Below are 14,607 nucleotides of genomic sequence, written 5' to 3' on the forward strand. Positions count from 1 at the left end.
AAAGTGAAGCAAGACATTCGAGGGAAGTGACAAGTGCAGTGGTGCTGCGTCTTTCTCTCGTTCTCTCATGATGGAGCGCATGGAAGTGGACGATTCGGCGGTGGTGGACCTGAGTCTTGGACCTGGCCGTTCCTCCCTTACCATCACACCGGCCACGGCACGCGATCTGCGGGCACTGGCGAAGAATTCTGGCCTCACCATCACGCCCGCACTGCCACCGGTTCCGGCGCCATCCGCAGCATCTCCCGGAAGTCACCACGGCGGTTCTGGCAGCGGTGCAGGCTTGCTCAGCGCACCCATGGCAGCCGCAGCAGCAACAGTGAGTGGTATGGGCGTGGAAGGGGGTAACACATCACCTGTTCCCGGTCGGCGAGTGTTGCGACCCCGCACGGAAGTGAAATCGTACGCGGAAGTCCCGGATATCGTGCTACTTCCGGCGAAGGTGAACGGACGATCGCAGAACGGAAGTGGTGGCGGTGGCGGAGGCCCCAACAGCGTCGGTACCGGACTGTCCGAATCCGAGGACGAAGAGATGCCCCCGGTGTATCCGATCAAGGAGCTGACGGCAGCGGAGATCTGCGAGCGAGAACGCGGCCTCCGGAAGCTGCGTGAGGAGTTACGCAGCGAAGAGACGAAGCTGGTGCTATTGAAGAAGCTGAAGCAATCGCAGCAGGTGATGATGAAGGAGAATCTGATCGTGACACCAGGCAACCCTAATTTGGCCAACCCACTGGCCGCCATCCCAGCCGCTCTCACGAAGGGTTCCCTCAGCGTCACGCCGACGAACGCGGTTCCGTTGCCGGCGCACTCGAAATCATCCACCGCCAAGCCCATTTCCAACCCGGTGAAGTATGTATGCGGCCTTCCACGTCCTTCGAGCCTCTCGTTTACGCCATACCCCTCGTTTTGTTCCCTTTGCAGCAACCGAGGCTCCCCGCTAAACATCACGCCCGTGCCGAAGGTGTCACTATCCCAAAGACCGTCGCTGCCGGGTGGAGCAACCCTGACGCCTAGTAACCCCGGCCAACGGCTGCCGATCGGGTTGAGCCGGAGCGTATCCAACCTGATCATCACGCCCTCGGTCACGATCACACCGACCAACGCACCCACCGCGGCCATGAAGCAGCGCAATGTGAGTCGTCCGCGAATGTAAAGTTTGTTCGGTCCATTCGACGGTCCATCCTCCCTCGGCGGTTTCCTTTTCCTTTATTTGTTGTCTTGATTCTGTTCGTCTTGTGTGAGAGGGAGCCATCCTACCCCTCGAGAACCATCTTTACCGATGCGCCAATAAGGCGTTTCCGGGGGTGGAATTTCAACCGTTCGTTTTCGACTGATCCTCTGGTCTGCTTTCTCTTTATCCTTCCCCTCACGAACCAGGCACAGAATCTTGGGCAGCTCAGCAGCTCCGTATCGATCACGCCGACTCCGCCGATACCGGCCCAGATCAGCTGTACGACCGTCGAGCCGATCTCCTTGAAGGTGAGTTCACGGACCGGTTATTGAGACGCACGTTTATATTTCTCTGCAACAGTTTGCATTGCAAGCAAAGGTTACTCAGGTGTTAATTTGATAAGTTTTCAGTCCGCATATTAGCAAAAGTCAATTTATGTCTCCGGTCTACTTGGCATCGAAACATGTTTTTTTTTTGTAATTCGTTCACAACTAGGGATTCAACGCTATTTAGTGAAGGCCATAAAAAAACAACGCCACCAGCATTTTCTTATCTTCTCGCGTGTCAGATGATCGTGGCTTCAGGTCATGGAATGCAATCGTTTCGAGCGAAGCTGAGGAAGCAGCAGCTCTAGCTTCCAGGAGTACAACACTACGCATGTTAGCATGAGGGTTTGTTGATGCTATTTTATTACGTTGTGTATGAATTACACTGTAATACTCTCTTAATGTTACCCCTTTCGGGGAATTTTTTTATCATCAATGTATAATGATGTACCATTGTTTGCCTGTAGTGAACAAAAATTAATGACAATAATAATCAATTGCACAGCATTGCTTTGAAAAGAAGTTCGTCAAATCAATAAAGAAGTGGTACATATCTAACTGTGTTCTGTTTCTGAGTCTGGCAAATGACGTCTCTTCTTTTTCTACTCGCAGCGCGATCGTGATCCACCGACACGCGAGGATCCACAGAGTCAGGCACAGCGGCAGGCGTCGGCGAAGCTTGCACTACGCAAACAGTTGGAAAAAACTCTGCTTCAGGTAAGAGTCCAAAATCTCTACACCTCTTATCCCTGGAACGGAATGTTTGATGTTGTGGCTATTTAACAGATTCCGCCCCCGAAACCCCCGCCGCCGGAGATGCACTTCGTGCCGAACCCAAGCAACATCGAGTTTGTGTACCTGCTGGGTCTCGAGCACGTGGTCGACTATCTGACAAAGGACAAGAAGCAGAACCCACCGCAGCAACCGTATCGATGCGCGCAGTGCAAGATTGATTTCACTCCCGTCTGGAAATGGGAGAAACAGGGTAAAAGAGGAAATCCCACTTTTCAGAACAGTCCAGGTTTTGTGTTGTTTCCTTTTTTTTGTAAACCCCCACCCTGTAAAGTACAGGGTTTGGGGCTTTTTCCACACCTTTAGCGCCACCCACGTACGGCGCTCGAGGACACACGTTGTACTAACCAGGTTGGATGTTTTCTCTCTCTCTCTCTCTCTATCTCTCGCACACTTTCTACGTATAGTTGGCAAGGATCCGAAGGTCATCTGCGAACAGTGCGTAACAAGCAACGTGAAAAAGGCCCTAAAGGCCGAACACACGAACCGCCTGAAGACGGCATTTGTGAAGGCGCTGCAGCAAGAGCAAGAAATCGAAGCTCGGCTGGCGGCACAAAGCAGTCCCTCGCCCGTAGAAATCCATCCAACCCCGTCATCGACGCCCGGACTCCGCGAAGAGAGGGCGTTGCGCGAGCTGGAGCAGGCTCAACAGCAAGCCCAGGCCCAGCAAGTCGCCCTACAGCAGTTGCAACAGCAGCAGCAACAACAAGCGGCAGCGGCAGCAGCTGCTGCCGCCGCTCAGCAGGAGCGCCAGGAGCGACAGCAGCGGCAGAAGGAACAGCAAGAGCAACTGCGTCAGCAACAGGCCCAGTTACAGCAACAACAGCTCCAACAGCTGCAGCAACAGCAACAGCAGCAATTGCAGCAGCAACTCCAACAGCAGCAGCTACAACAGCTCCAAGAGCAACAGCAACAGCAGCAGAGTCGTCACCATCATCTCCACCAGCTGCACGCAGCCCATCTGCAGTCGCAGGTTCCCTCGAAATCAAAAACACCCACACCGACGCCCCGTCCGACGCCGACACCACCGAACCAGCATCAGACACCACCGCCAGCGTCCAGCTCTCGCTCCAACCGGCACAGTGCAACAGCGAATGCGACCGCCGAGGCAGCAGCCGCCCAACTCTCGGCACTGGCTGGGCTTGGCGGGCTCGGACAACTCGGCGCTTTGGGTAACTTTGGCAGCCTCGGCAACCTAGCCAATCTCAGTAATTCGACCGCAGCGGCTGCCGCCGTGCAGGCGCTGCACCAGCAGCTGTTCAGAGGTAAGAATGCTTCTTACTGGCTGCTCCTAGGTAATACAACAACTAAACACGCTCTATTTTGTCGTTGCATAGGCTTACAGCAAAATTTGCAAGCTGCTGGTAATCTTGGAAACATAAACAACCTACAGGCGCAGATGATGCAGTTTTCGCCGCTCCTATATTCCTACCAGCTAGCAATGGCCCAGGCAGCTGGTAAGTTTTTACTATGATTTGGCTTTTCATTGATGATACCACAGATTTTTCTTGTCATTTGGTGGCATTGGTGATTGTAAAGCATGTGATTGTGATGTTCCTATTAGGCGTGATTCTTAAGTATAACCTCGCTTGCTCGTAATTCCAGCTTCACTATCAGCCGCCGGTAAAGGGTCTTCACTTGCCGATATGCAGCGTGCTCTGGAGCTGCAACGCCAGTACCAGGAGATGCTGTCGCAGTCGAACCCTGGGCCGAGCAGCAGTCGACAGAACAATTGGAAATCATAAGCCGCTAACGATGCCACCGCCCTGACTCATCTAGCGCGGGAAGCAAGTGAAGAAAGTGATTCAATATAGTAGTACAGGCTGGTCGGTACATCTTATTTCATACATACCCCGGGAGGTTCATACGTAACTGCTACGCAACTAGTAGCAACCCCGTACTTCCTAGTGTTCGCACGCGAGATAAAGGTCGCACGACCTTTTCACACCGGCAGGATACCATCATTCAAGGATTCAACTATAGGTAGCGGACTCGTTGGAGATGCCCGCATGAGAAAAGAAAGCGAAGAAGATAAGCGAGCGAAACAAAAATCCTCCTTCGCGAGGCTTCACACGGCAGACTGACTCTGGCTTTACTGGCTAAGGGCGATGATAACATAGTGAGTGCTGTTTTAGTAATAAGTTATATCTTTTTTGTTTATGTTGTTCTTTCACTTCCTTTTTCTCCATTTTTATTGACGATAATTAAAATCCCGATTATAGAATGCTAATTTAGATAATGCAGTCAGTTTAAACAAAATAATTGATTCATTTGTTTCTGTGTAAAGAAACGAGTTACAGACACAGAGTTGGCGCCTTTTTTATCACTTGAAGGCACTGAAGTACGAATGCGCGCGTGTCTCCGCAAACGTTCTATATGATTGGTAATAACATAATACCTCTGTTTTGATTCATCGGAGTTTCATGCTTTAGTTGTATTTCTACGACTCTGTTTTCACTTACAATTAGAACGATAATATAAGCACTGTCTTTGCGAAGGCTTTCGTAGATTTTAAGGGCAAATTTGCGACGTAATAGTAATCATAGCGTCGATTGCGCACGCGAATGAAAGGAAATAGCGACTCGAACGAATCTATTTTGTTTTTTTCTTTTTTTGTCAGATGTGCAAAATAGGATCAGATTATCATTTTATCTTCGCTCAGGTTTTTATTTCAGACTCAGATCATTGTTCTGAACATTTTTTTTCCTAAATAATATGTTTTATTTTCCTACTTCAAGAATAGAAAGCGCATTAACTTGATTTTAACGATCAAGTCCGTCAAGCTATTTTCCGATCCGTATGTTGGCAAATTTTTGCAAAATAGAACAAAAAAAATGTGCACATAGAGCTACGTTAGTTTGGACCAGACGAATCTTCATTGATAGCTATTTGTTTTTTTTTCGTTTTGAATAGTGTGGTAAGAAATATCTTTACTCATACTGCTTCTTCTATAAGCAGGAATAGATAAATGGCGGGGGTACTTGTTAATCTGTTCTCACCATTAGACCAAACTAAACTATATTGATAAATGGAATATATGAATTTAGACAATTTTATTTTTCATTCTTATTTCTGCTTGATTTAACCTTGCCTGCAAGGGCGTAGAGGTGGACATTTTACAAATGAAATTGGAATTGTAGTACGATAGTAGATGCACCTAAGTAAATTAGTCCTACTTAACACGATCGTCAAATGAGATCGGTACGGCAGACTTGGTGTTTGATCTACAATTTACTACATTTCCTCGCTGTTGCAAACTGCTGCATCCACCGACTCTATCGAGGGCCAAGACGTAGCAACACAGTTTTAATGGGTTCTGTCTAGCTGTTATTATTTGAAATGTTAAGCTTATTCGTTTCAATGTTACAATTCAACATTAGTAGAAGATTGCGCACGAACATTGTTGATTCCAATGCAATGACTTCCTTTGGTAAATTTGTGGAACTATCATTTGCTTCATTTGTTAATTGAGTTATTTCGTTAACAAATGGCTTACAATTATTGTTTACTTTCCTCTTCGGACAATATGCTGATGAATTTATCACGGAGGCATTCTACGTAAAAATGCTACCAAATATAAAATAAACCAACTTATGAACTATCATTATGAATAATAAAACACGTCAACAAATACACACATTCAACCTAAAAACAAACAAACCCAAAATTCAACCCTTCTGGTATGATTTGAGTGAGGAAACTATTCATTGACAAAAAATATGGAAAAACAACTTACAATATTTCTTACATTACATTGCAAAATTTGTGATATATTTTTCTTCGTCTTGCCAACACGCTGTGGCAGACTTATCGTTTACTCAATTTAAAGTAGAACTGGACTGTTCTCCACTCAATCGAAAGAACCGCCACACGCGCTAAGCGAACTGAGAAGCTAGGTGCGGTGGTCTTAAGTAGGTGAGGTTCGAACTTCTGAGAAGAACACAACACGATGACACACGGAAAACAAATCGTTGCTGGCTAAGAAACGAAATAACAAGTAAATTTTTCCGTTCGGCCGAATTTCCCCAGTCGCCGCATTGTTGAGTGTAGAGCGCGCATCTGTTTATAAATCTCTTATGATCTATTAAGCTAATATCACTTTGGTTGCCTTTGGTAAACTTATCAAGTACACTTATCAACTACGTTACATGTCCTGGTATGAGTCACGGTTTCTTTTTCTTGCAGCACCACGCCTCCATCATGTGTGAGGAGTGGCCTATATTTCTCATTTTAGAGTTTGTAAGACAAATCGTGTGAAACACTTGACCAGGATGTCCTTTCATAAGTTTCAGTGGGATTACTGAATGATATAAAATTAGATGTTGATGCACCTTCACATAACTCATCATTTAAACATACCGCAATACAACGGCTGGTACAGGACCCTAACATACACGCATGCATATGTTGAATATGATGCCCACTAAAAAGTGGTGCTGTTGATGGAAATTTAAGTACAACTACTATCGATATGTATTTTTGTATATAAAACGATTTCATTTCGTTTTCCTATTTTGATGTTTTTTTATTCTTTCGAAACCCGCGGTACATAGTTTAGTTGAAAGTTGAACTTTACGAAAGAGCTTTTAAAATTTCGTTTCAGCTTTCGGATTTTAATATAAGTCGAATTTGCGAATATCCATATTTGTTCTATCGTCACGTGGCAAAGCAAATTTTGAATATGGATCGGCAGCAACATTTAACATTGCTATAAACAAGAAACAAATGATAAATGAATTTGGAAATGCCAAGAAATTATTGCTGAATGTAAACGAACGAGTACTGGAATAATACATCAACGTGTTTTGCAAAGTTAAGTTAAATTCTCGAAACTGAACAATTAAGCATGGATGGGAAGCGCGTGTAATTAGTGAGATGGAAACAAATAATAAAATGGAATAGAGAAGAAAAAAACAACAATATTAAGACATATTTTAGGCAAATAAACAAAAGTCGAATAAGATTGATTTGTAACAGTTTGATGCTACAATAAAAGTAAAGATAGTAAAAAACAAGAGTGCTGAAGAGCGAGAGTGGAAGTGAGAGTGAACAAAAAACACAAAGAAATTCTAAGTAATATTTTTTAAGTCTAGGCTAAAACGAATTTGATCGTAATGTAAAGTGAGAAAATTATTGTACACTGGAAAAGTGTTTTCATTCTTATTTTTTTGTCTTGGCTAGGGCCAACACAATGCAGAACAAAATAGATGTGCAGGTGTGTGGAGTTATTGGCGCAACGCGAAACTGAGCAAGGCAAATCACAGACAGAGTAAGGATTCAAGTGATATATATATATATATATATATATATATATATATATATATATATATATATATATATATATATATATATATATATATATATATATATATATATATATATATATATATATATATATATATATATTTATTTACATATATATATATATATATTGGAAACGCTAGATATTGAGTTTACTCTGGTAAATAGGAAAACAATGTTTCGAAAACGAATAACAACTCAAATGATAACACTAACGAAATTCTTTAAAATTCAGTACTCAAGATAAATGAAACTGTCCCCAGATAATCTCGTTTGTGTGCGAAATCGTTCGCTTTTCTATTGCCTGAATGGTTAGAAAACATAAAACATAACGACAATGCATTCAAATAGAGGTAAAATAAACACTATTACGCCGTTCCAATTATAAAGCTGCATTGATTGGTTGTGTTGAATAGTTTTGCCTGTTGGCTCTCTTTGCTTTTCTTTAGATAGGCTTACGCTGCTGGCGAAGCGGATTGTTTTAATTATTAGGCAAACCCTTATAAACCCACGTTTGGTTATCAGAATTGTCCTTTTAGTCCTTTTGATTTGTCGTCGAACATGCGCAATTGTCTGGCACGGGTGCGTCCAAGCGGCATGTACCATGCATTTGTCTTCGACGCTTTGTAACTTTATTCTTCTTTTTCGGTAAGAAACGAGATCCTAGCGTAAACGAAATAACGTCTACCGTAACCAGCAGGCAAAACATGGCAAGCAAGCGTTTAAAGAAATAAACCAACACGAATTACTTCACTTTGCTATATTATCAGTAAACGATAATGACATTAACAGTAAATGAAAACACGGAAACAAAAAGCGCATTTGCCTTCATTCGATTCGAAAGAAATTTGTTCACACGTATCGTTTTTCGTTACACTAGGGTTTCGCGCTCGCGGATTCACCGTCAGTGTAAAAAGGGAAAAGCCCTTCGACATGCTTTACCCACGCAAATAGTTAGCGAGCACGTTTGGTTGTGCCTTCAACTCATGTCAACAGGTTATTTGTGTTTTTGAACCAACTTCTTCCCAGGGGTGATGATCGGAAGTCGTTATCAGCGGGTGAATGTAAAACAAGCATGTGTGAATACGCGTCTTGGTTATTCATTTGTGCTGCTTCAATCTTCTAGATCCGTTAGCGACGTAGTACTGTTTTATGGTACAATTCAGTGTAGTAAAACCGTTTTCGGAACAGTAGTTTTAATTATTTTGAATTGTTGATTATTCCCTCAACCTAAAAATGCACATCAATTTGAGTGCGATCCTGTACGCGTTACTGGTGATGTGCGTAGCTTTGACTCACGCCAAACCACTGCGAAGGGATGCAACGGGGATTGAAAAAAACCCGCTACTGGTACGTTGCTAGAGTGAAGCCTCCGGTGTTCGGACCGTTAGGAAGGATTTAAAAAACAATCGCTTTCCTTTTCGACTTTCAGGAGCGGCAACGGTTTAAGAGGCAATTTTCGCTTAATCTCGGTGCTACGCACGAGGACGGCTACGGGACGGACGTCAACGCGGAAGCTATAGCCAGTCTGTGGAAGAGCCAGAGCGGAAACACCAAGCTGGATGGATCGGCAAGCTACAATCAGCACTTTGGCGGGCTGGCTGGTGACGGTAAAGCGCGCATTAGTGGACTATTAACATTTTCTCATGGCTACTGAACTATCTTCTCGCCATCGCGAATGCATCCATCCACCCATTTACGTAGGACGCGATTACAGGCTCAAGCTAAAGATAGTGTTCACACGATAGTTTACCACATGCTCCCGTGCTGGGCCGGCCGAAGGACGGTCATCAGGTGTTGCTAGTCGTGCAGTGAATTAAACGCGACCATCACATCGTTCCATTGCCACACGTGTTTTATTTACACATATGCCACACTAACATATGCTTCTCATTGCATTGCCTACGGATGTGTCCAAGGATACGGGAAATCGGAACTACTTCGATCGGCGACGTGGGACGTTTACTTTAGCTCAGGCAAATTGGCCGGTGGCCAGGCCCACTGAGTGGCGGGGGCTTGCTTTGCCAGAGGTTCCCAAGGCTTCCATCCGAGCATCTTGCGGGCGAGGGTCAGTTCGTTTTCTGCTTGGATTATCAGTTCCTCCACCTGGCCGCAGTTTATCTTCTGCTCGATCTCCACAACACTTGGCGTCTGTGAGTGGTTAAAGACACGCAACAAAACGTACGTGCGGTTACAGCAATATAGCACGTGTGGCTTTTGGGGGACAATATGCTTACCGTAGCAACAATTTTGACTCGATCCGACACGATCTGCTCGGTGTACCGTCGGTATGCGGCTTCCTGGGGCATCTTAGCGACAGCGCGAAGGATCTTATTGTACAGCGCCGTCAGTGTGTGGTGCGGATTTTTCGCCACATGCATGCCAGTCAATCCGGTCGCCTGAAACAAGTAGTGAACCGGGTAGGATTTTATCGAAAACGAAACCACTCTCCTTGGGACCGCCGGTCGTTTGTGACATAACCAGCACTGGCAACGGCAATCTGCACTCCAATGGCCCCAGGGGCTAGAACTGTACCACTGATCCTTTCAAGGATAGTTAACGCGACGAACCTTCTTAATTACTCCTGCCATATCGCAGATTTGTGGATTTAAATCTAAGCAAAAGAATGATTTTTAGCAACGAAGGAGCGCCTGCCTTCCGGGCTCGCGTAAAAATATTTTCCTTTGCCAAACCAGCTTGTCAAGCATGGTTTGACAAGTGAGAGCGATGCTCGTTATCGTTCGATTATACGTCGTTTGAAAACAGCTGACATGAACTATGCTCATCTTTAGACATGCATTGCATTCGAGTGGGCGTAAAACAACATAATTAGAGTCAACATATTAGAGGTATAGTAGGCATGAGAAATTAAATTTCTGGCAGAAGAGCATGAATTCTATTACTTTTCTTCTGTACTGAATTCTATAATTTAGTTTTAACATGCTATAATAATGATAACGCTACTAGTGTCACCTGTACGACAGAAAGCGTTAAAAACAGCGCCTGACGTGAGAGTATACGACTATTTGTGTTATACGATATTTATGTTATATAGATGATGTTAGGTGATGCCCAGCAGCAAAAATTGCTTCTTTTTGTGTGGAATGCTTTCCTGTTACTTTTGTGTAAAATGTTTACTCTTTTCCCCGAGCAGTGCAAGAGTAAATTTTAATCTTAATTATGTTATCTAGTTTACATTACACGCTGTTGTGTATTCACTATATAAAAGCATGTTCTTTGCAAACAGAGGAATTGGCAATACCGCGTGTTTATATATTGTTTAAATAATTCGAAATATTCGTGATAATACAAAAACTCGTAATACGCTACACTGGTAGTGCTAGTTCTCAAATGTGATTGAATGTATGTTTTACTAGTTGTTTGGATGAATATTAATTATTCCAGTCCACCGATGAAGGTGAAATTGGAATTTTTTCTTGATTTCATATTAGTAGGAAAACTGTCAGGCATCGTGGCTATTTCCGAGGAAATGTTTTATTATTTGAGGAGCAACTCATGTCTATACAAAGCACAAATTCATTGAATTAATAATAATATCAAATCAGTTATACTAATCAAACAATTCGCATAAACAACTGTCCTACCCCGTAAAAGTCAGGATTCTCTCTTAAGGAATGTGCTATTGAGAGAAAGAGAGACCGAACCAGGAGAGTTAAGCAAAAGTGAGAGCGAAGAGAATTTGCAAAAACAATGACAGAATCGTAACCAAAATAAACGACAATTTCCCCGCAGATAAATACTTTTGTTTCAACGCTTCGGTTGCATCTCGCCGAGGTCGCGGAAGGCGCGCGAAGGTGCAGCGAAAAAAACTTCCACACACACATACACACGATATTGTTTGGTGGGGGTGGTGGGTAATAAAAAAATCAAACCGTTGACGAAACACTGCTGCGCCGTAAATCGCTTCCTCAGCATTACGGAAGCAACGGTTTGTGGCAAACGATCGTGAAGAAAGCGAACAACTACGGCAACGAATGCAGCGAGCACTAGTGCCATCGAGGGGTGCGTAAAGTGAACAACCGGAAGTGGAGTGAAGAGGAGAATCTCGAAAGACTGTCCCGTGCAAGGCGCAAGGCCAGCAAACCACAAGTCATCCAGTCCCCAAATGCTGCCAGCATTGGGGCGTCGTGATGAAACCATAGAAAGTATTACCAACACAGGAAGAGCGCAGATTCTGTCTTCAAGCGACAACGCTTGCTTTTCCTTGCTGGCAAACCAAGCGAAATCAGCTGAAAGCAAGTCAACATCGCAAGGCGGAGGGCCTGCATCGGGAAAATTGCGTCGTATTACGTGCACTGGTTGGGGTTTAAGACGCAGGACGGGGAACGGCTCCGCGCCGGAAGCGAAACGACGGTTGACGGAACGGCCGCCAACAAAGGGCGTCCACCTCCATCGAGGCTTGGCTGTCGAGGCCGCAGACGGGCTGCACAGTGAGGAGAAAGTTTCGACCGTACCGTTTCGACCCGTTCAAGGGCATTGGCGACATTCTGCTGTGGTAAGGTCCGGGTACGACGTGATGTGTAGCAGCCCAAACTGGGGCCAGCTGCCAGCCCTCGCCATTTCGAACATTTTCCAGTGTCTAAACCACCAGGATCGTCTCCGTGCGTCGACGGCATGCTGGCACTGGCGCTCGACCATTTTCCAACCCAGGTATGGGCCGGATCCTTTCCACTTACTCCCTTTGGGTGCGTGATGAAACGACATTTTCGTTTTTATTTTTTTGCATTTAGATTCTTCAAACGCATTCAATTCAACGTGGCACGAGAGCAGAACCGAAAGAATAGCTTCTTTTTGGAAAAGCTAGCTCACATCGTCAGCGAAGTAAAAATTGCCTTCGATTCGTGCAATTTATACGATGTCGAACAGGCTGCCGAAATTCTGTACAAGTAAACGTTAACGATACTCAGATAGAGCGGCAAACAGAAAAGGAGCAGAATGCTGACAATTACTTTTCTCGTTTAAGGCTTAGCAAAAGCTCTCGGCTTCTCAGTATTTCCATCCTTCCCAAATATGCAACCCTTGTTACACCCGGTTCGTTCTGTTCCGAGGATGAATGGGACTACGTTCTCAAGTGAGTCGTGCGCGTGTATGCTTATTATGTTCAAAGTTAAGATTGTATCCCACTTGACTCTCTACTTCCAGGCTGTTTGTGCAACCCCTGATGTCTTTGCTCAGCAGAAAGAATCCTCCACTGCAGGCACTGGATTTGGGAGGCTCCGAAATTCTTTCCCTTCACGCTCCGGATTTCCTGCACGTATGTGGCCGGCAGGACAGAGTTGTCTCGCCGTATCACAGAATGATTGATTCCATTTTGTTAAATATCGTTCTTTCCTCCCTCGCCAGTGCATCTCGAAACCGCAATGCTTGGAACGGCTTGTGTTAGCCTCGGTGAAGCAGGATCCAGGTCACTATGCGCTGCAGCTGATTGAGCCGGCTCTGTTTGAAAAGTGCAGCTCGCTGCAGGTTCTCTCGCTCGACTACGATAGCATGTGCGAGGAGCTACTGCACACGCTGCATCTGCTTCCGTTGCGTCAGCTCATCGTCCATGTCCACGGCATCAACGAGGAGGACCATTTTGGGCTGTCGGAGAATGCGTGGACCAGTTTTCGTAACAGTAACCCACAGACGGAACTACACCTGACGCTGATGTGCGCGTACGAAGCTGTCGACATGCTTCATTCGCACATCTTTCGACGGTCGATGCCACTGACCCATCTGAAGGTGTTATTCTGTGAGAAGGTAAGATTACGAAGCAATTACGTGAATGAATTGTGTTATTTTATTTTTTTCAACGCTGGTGCCTTTTTCAGATGAATCGCGAAGCTTTGAATTACCTCTCGGAACATTACAACGCTACTCTCCGCAGTCTAGTTTGGGTCGATTCGATGGTATATCTAAGTCACGAAATATCACTGCGTTTCTGAGATGATCCATATTTTGAACGTTTCTTTCCAGCGAATCGAACAGTACCGAAACATCATGGAACTGGTAATGCACACCGACATGGATCCACTAGTGATGATGGCCTGGCGTTGCAAAAACTTGCAAGAAATCATCATCCACGGTTATCTGCTCGATCCTATCAATCTTGTCGGTGTTTCGCGTTTACGGGGCCGGGAGCTGCAGTTGCTTGAGGTGTCTGGAGTCCATTTTACGATCCCATCGGTGCGCAACCCATACATCGCGGTAAGACATACCAACAAATTAACTCTTTACCTTTTAATGGGCACATGAAGCATTGACTTTATGCTCTACCCATCCCAGGAAATCAGCGCACAGCTTGGCAAAAAATGGTGCCCGTTGCATGAGAAAACACTTCCGCCAGCACTCCGCTTCTATCCAGTGGCAAACGAAGTGCGTGATCAGTACATCTTGAAGTACATTCGCAAGGATATCATGGAGTAGATGTCAAGCGCTCTTGAAAAACGGTTTATGTATGTGCTTGTATTTTAGAAACATTTTGTTTATGCTCGCGATACTTCAAATCTACATAAACCAAGGAGATGAACTAATTACATTATACAATTCAAGCCAAGAACGCTCACTAACACAGAACTTGGTACTGCAGCAAGAATTAAGCTGTATGGTTTTTAGAAAAGTTTCGCAAATCCGCAATTTAGTTGCCCGTGTTTCGCTTCTCGATCAACAATGTGCCACAAAGCGATTCGTTGGCAAACTTTCATTTCAATAACAAATTACGTTTGTTTGTTGGTCGTGGCTTAGATGCCCTTACAAATAACGTTAAGTTGAATGCTATTATAACTGATAAAAATCGACTGTGAAACCAAGGCGAGGGGGAACAAAAGCACCTTTGACGTAGCTGCTCCTGTATAAGGGATACAAACAAGAACGAATGAGAAGCTCATAACCGCCGAACCGGAAGACTGAGAGCCTTTAAACACCATCTAGCAGAGCTGTTGTACCAACGTGTAGTATTCACAACTTCGTCTGTAGCGAACGAACGATCGAAGCGACTAGTAGAATGTAAATGAACAG

At 44.7% G+C, this 14,607-nt stretch overlaps 4 protein-coding genes across 4 annotated transcripts; 3 read left to right on the plus strand and 1 right to left on the minus strand.

The window, feature by feature from the left end:
- The first annotated feature begins 70 nt into the window (after nucleotides 1-70).
- On the plus strand, nucleotides 71-4,034 carry LOC128725095 (transcriptional repressor p66-alpha). Its single transcript, XM_053818814.1, has 8 exons — nucleotides 71-849; nucleotides 922-1,132; nucleotides 1,378-1,479; nucleotides 2,110-2,214; nucleotides 2,284-2,518; nucleotides 2,697-3,554; nucleotides 3,627-3,746; nucleotides 3,895-4,034. The coding sequence occupies exons 1-8, from the start codon at nucleotides 71-73 to the stop codon at nucleotides 4,032-4,034; spliced, it is 2,550 nt and encodes an 849-aa protein (XP_053674789.1).
- A 4,643-nt stretch (nucleotides 4,035-8,677) lies between these two features.
- Nucleotides 8,678-9,252, plus strand: LOC128722581 (uncharacterized). Its single transcript, XM_053816253.1, has 2 exons — nucleotides 8,678-8,940; nucleotides 9,023-9,252. The coding sequence occupies exons 1-2, from the start codon at nucleotides 8,827-8,829 to the stop codon at nucleotides 9,245-9,247; spliced, it is 339 nt and encodes a 112-aa protein (XP_053672228.1). The 5' UTR covers nucleotides 8,678-8,826; the 3' UTR covers nucleotides 9,248-9,252.
- Nucleotides 9,253-9,424: 172 nt separating this feature from the next.
- LOC128722580 (NADH dehydrogenase [ubiquinone] 1 alpha subcomplex subunit 5) lies at nucleotides 9,425-10,277 on the minus strand. Its single transcript, XM_053816252.1, has 3 exons — nucleotides 10,161-10,277; nucleotides 9,828-9,989; nucleotides 9,425-9,741 (listed from the first exon to the last, which is right to left on the minus strand). The coding sequence occupies exons 1-3, from the start codon at nucleotides 10,179-10,181 to the stop codon at nucleotides 9,553-9,555; spliced, it is 372 nt and encodes a 123-aa protein (XP_053672227.1). The 5' UTR covers nucleotides 10,182-10,277; the 3' UTR covers nucleotides 9,425-9,552.
- Nucleotides 10,278-12,112: 1,835 nt separating this feature from the next.
- On the plus strand, nucleotides 12,113-14,016 carry LOC128726153 (F-box only protein 33). Its single transcript, XM_053819943.1, has 8 exons — nucleotides 12,113-12,261; nucleotides 12,342-12,497; nucleotides 12,575-12,682; nucleotides 12,754-12,865; nucleotides 12,955-13,350; nucleotides 13,422-13,499; nucleotides 13,567-13,797; nucleotides 13,876-14,016. The coding sequence occupies exons 1-8, from the start codon at nucleotides 12,128-12,130 to the stop codon at nucleotides 14,014-14,016; spliced, it is 1,356 nt and encodes a 451-aa protein (XP_053675918.1). The 5' UTR covers nucleotides 12,113-12,127.
- The last annotated feature ends 591 nt before the right edge of the window (nucleotides 14,017-14,607 follow it).

Source organism: Anopheles nili, chromosome 3 (assembly GCF_943737925.1).
Source record: "Anopheles nili chromosome 3, idAnoNiliSN_F5_01, whole genome shotgun sequence".
NCBI classification, from domain to species: Eukaryota; Metazoa; Arthropoda; class Insecta; order Diptera; family Culicidae; genus Anopheles; species Anopheles nili.

Coding starts and splice junctions, on each gene's coding strand:
- LOC128725095 (XM_053818814.1), top strand. CDS start 71: ATGGAGCGCATGGAAGTGGACGATTCGGCGGTGGTGGACCTGAGTCTT. Junction 2,519..2,696: donor CACTTTTCAGAACAGTCCAG/GTTTTGTGTTGT, acceptor TTCTACGTATAG/TTGGCAAGGATCCGAAGGTC. Junction 3,555..3,626: donor GCACCAGCAGCTGTTCAGAG/GTAAGAATGCTT, acceptor GTCGTTGCATAG/GCTTACAGCAAAATTTGCAA.
- LOC128722581 (XM_053816253.1), top strand. CDS start 8,827: ATGCACATCAATTTGAGTGCGATCCTGTACGCGTTACTGGTGATGTGC. Junction 8,941..9,022: donor TTGAAAAAAACCCGCTACTG/GTACGTTGCTAG, acceptor TTCGACTTTCAG/GAGCGGCAACGGTTTAAGAG.
- LOC128722580 (XM_053816252.1), bottom strand. CDS start 10,181: ATGGCAGGAGTAATTAAGAAG. Junction 9,990..10,160: donor TGGCAGGAGTAATTAAGAAG/GTTCGTCGCGTT, acceptor TACTTGTTTCAG/GCGACCGGATTGACTGGCAT. Junction 9,742..9,827: donor GAGTCAAAATTGTTGCTACG/GTAAGCATATTG, acceptor AACCACTCACAG/ACGCCAAGTGTTGTGGAGAT.
- LOC128726153 (XM_053819943.1), top strand. CDS start 12,128: ATGTGTAGCAGCCCAAACTGGGGCCAGCTGCCAGCCCTCGCCATTTCG. Junction 12,683..12,753: donor GAATGGGACTACGTTCTCAA/GTGAGTCGTGCG, acceptor CTCTACTTCCAG/GCTGTTTGTGCAACCCCTGA. Junction 13,500..13,566: donor TAGTTTGGGTCGATTCGATG/GTATATCTAAGT, acceptor GTTTCTTTCCAG/CGAATCGAACAGTACCGAAA.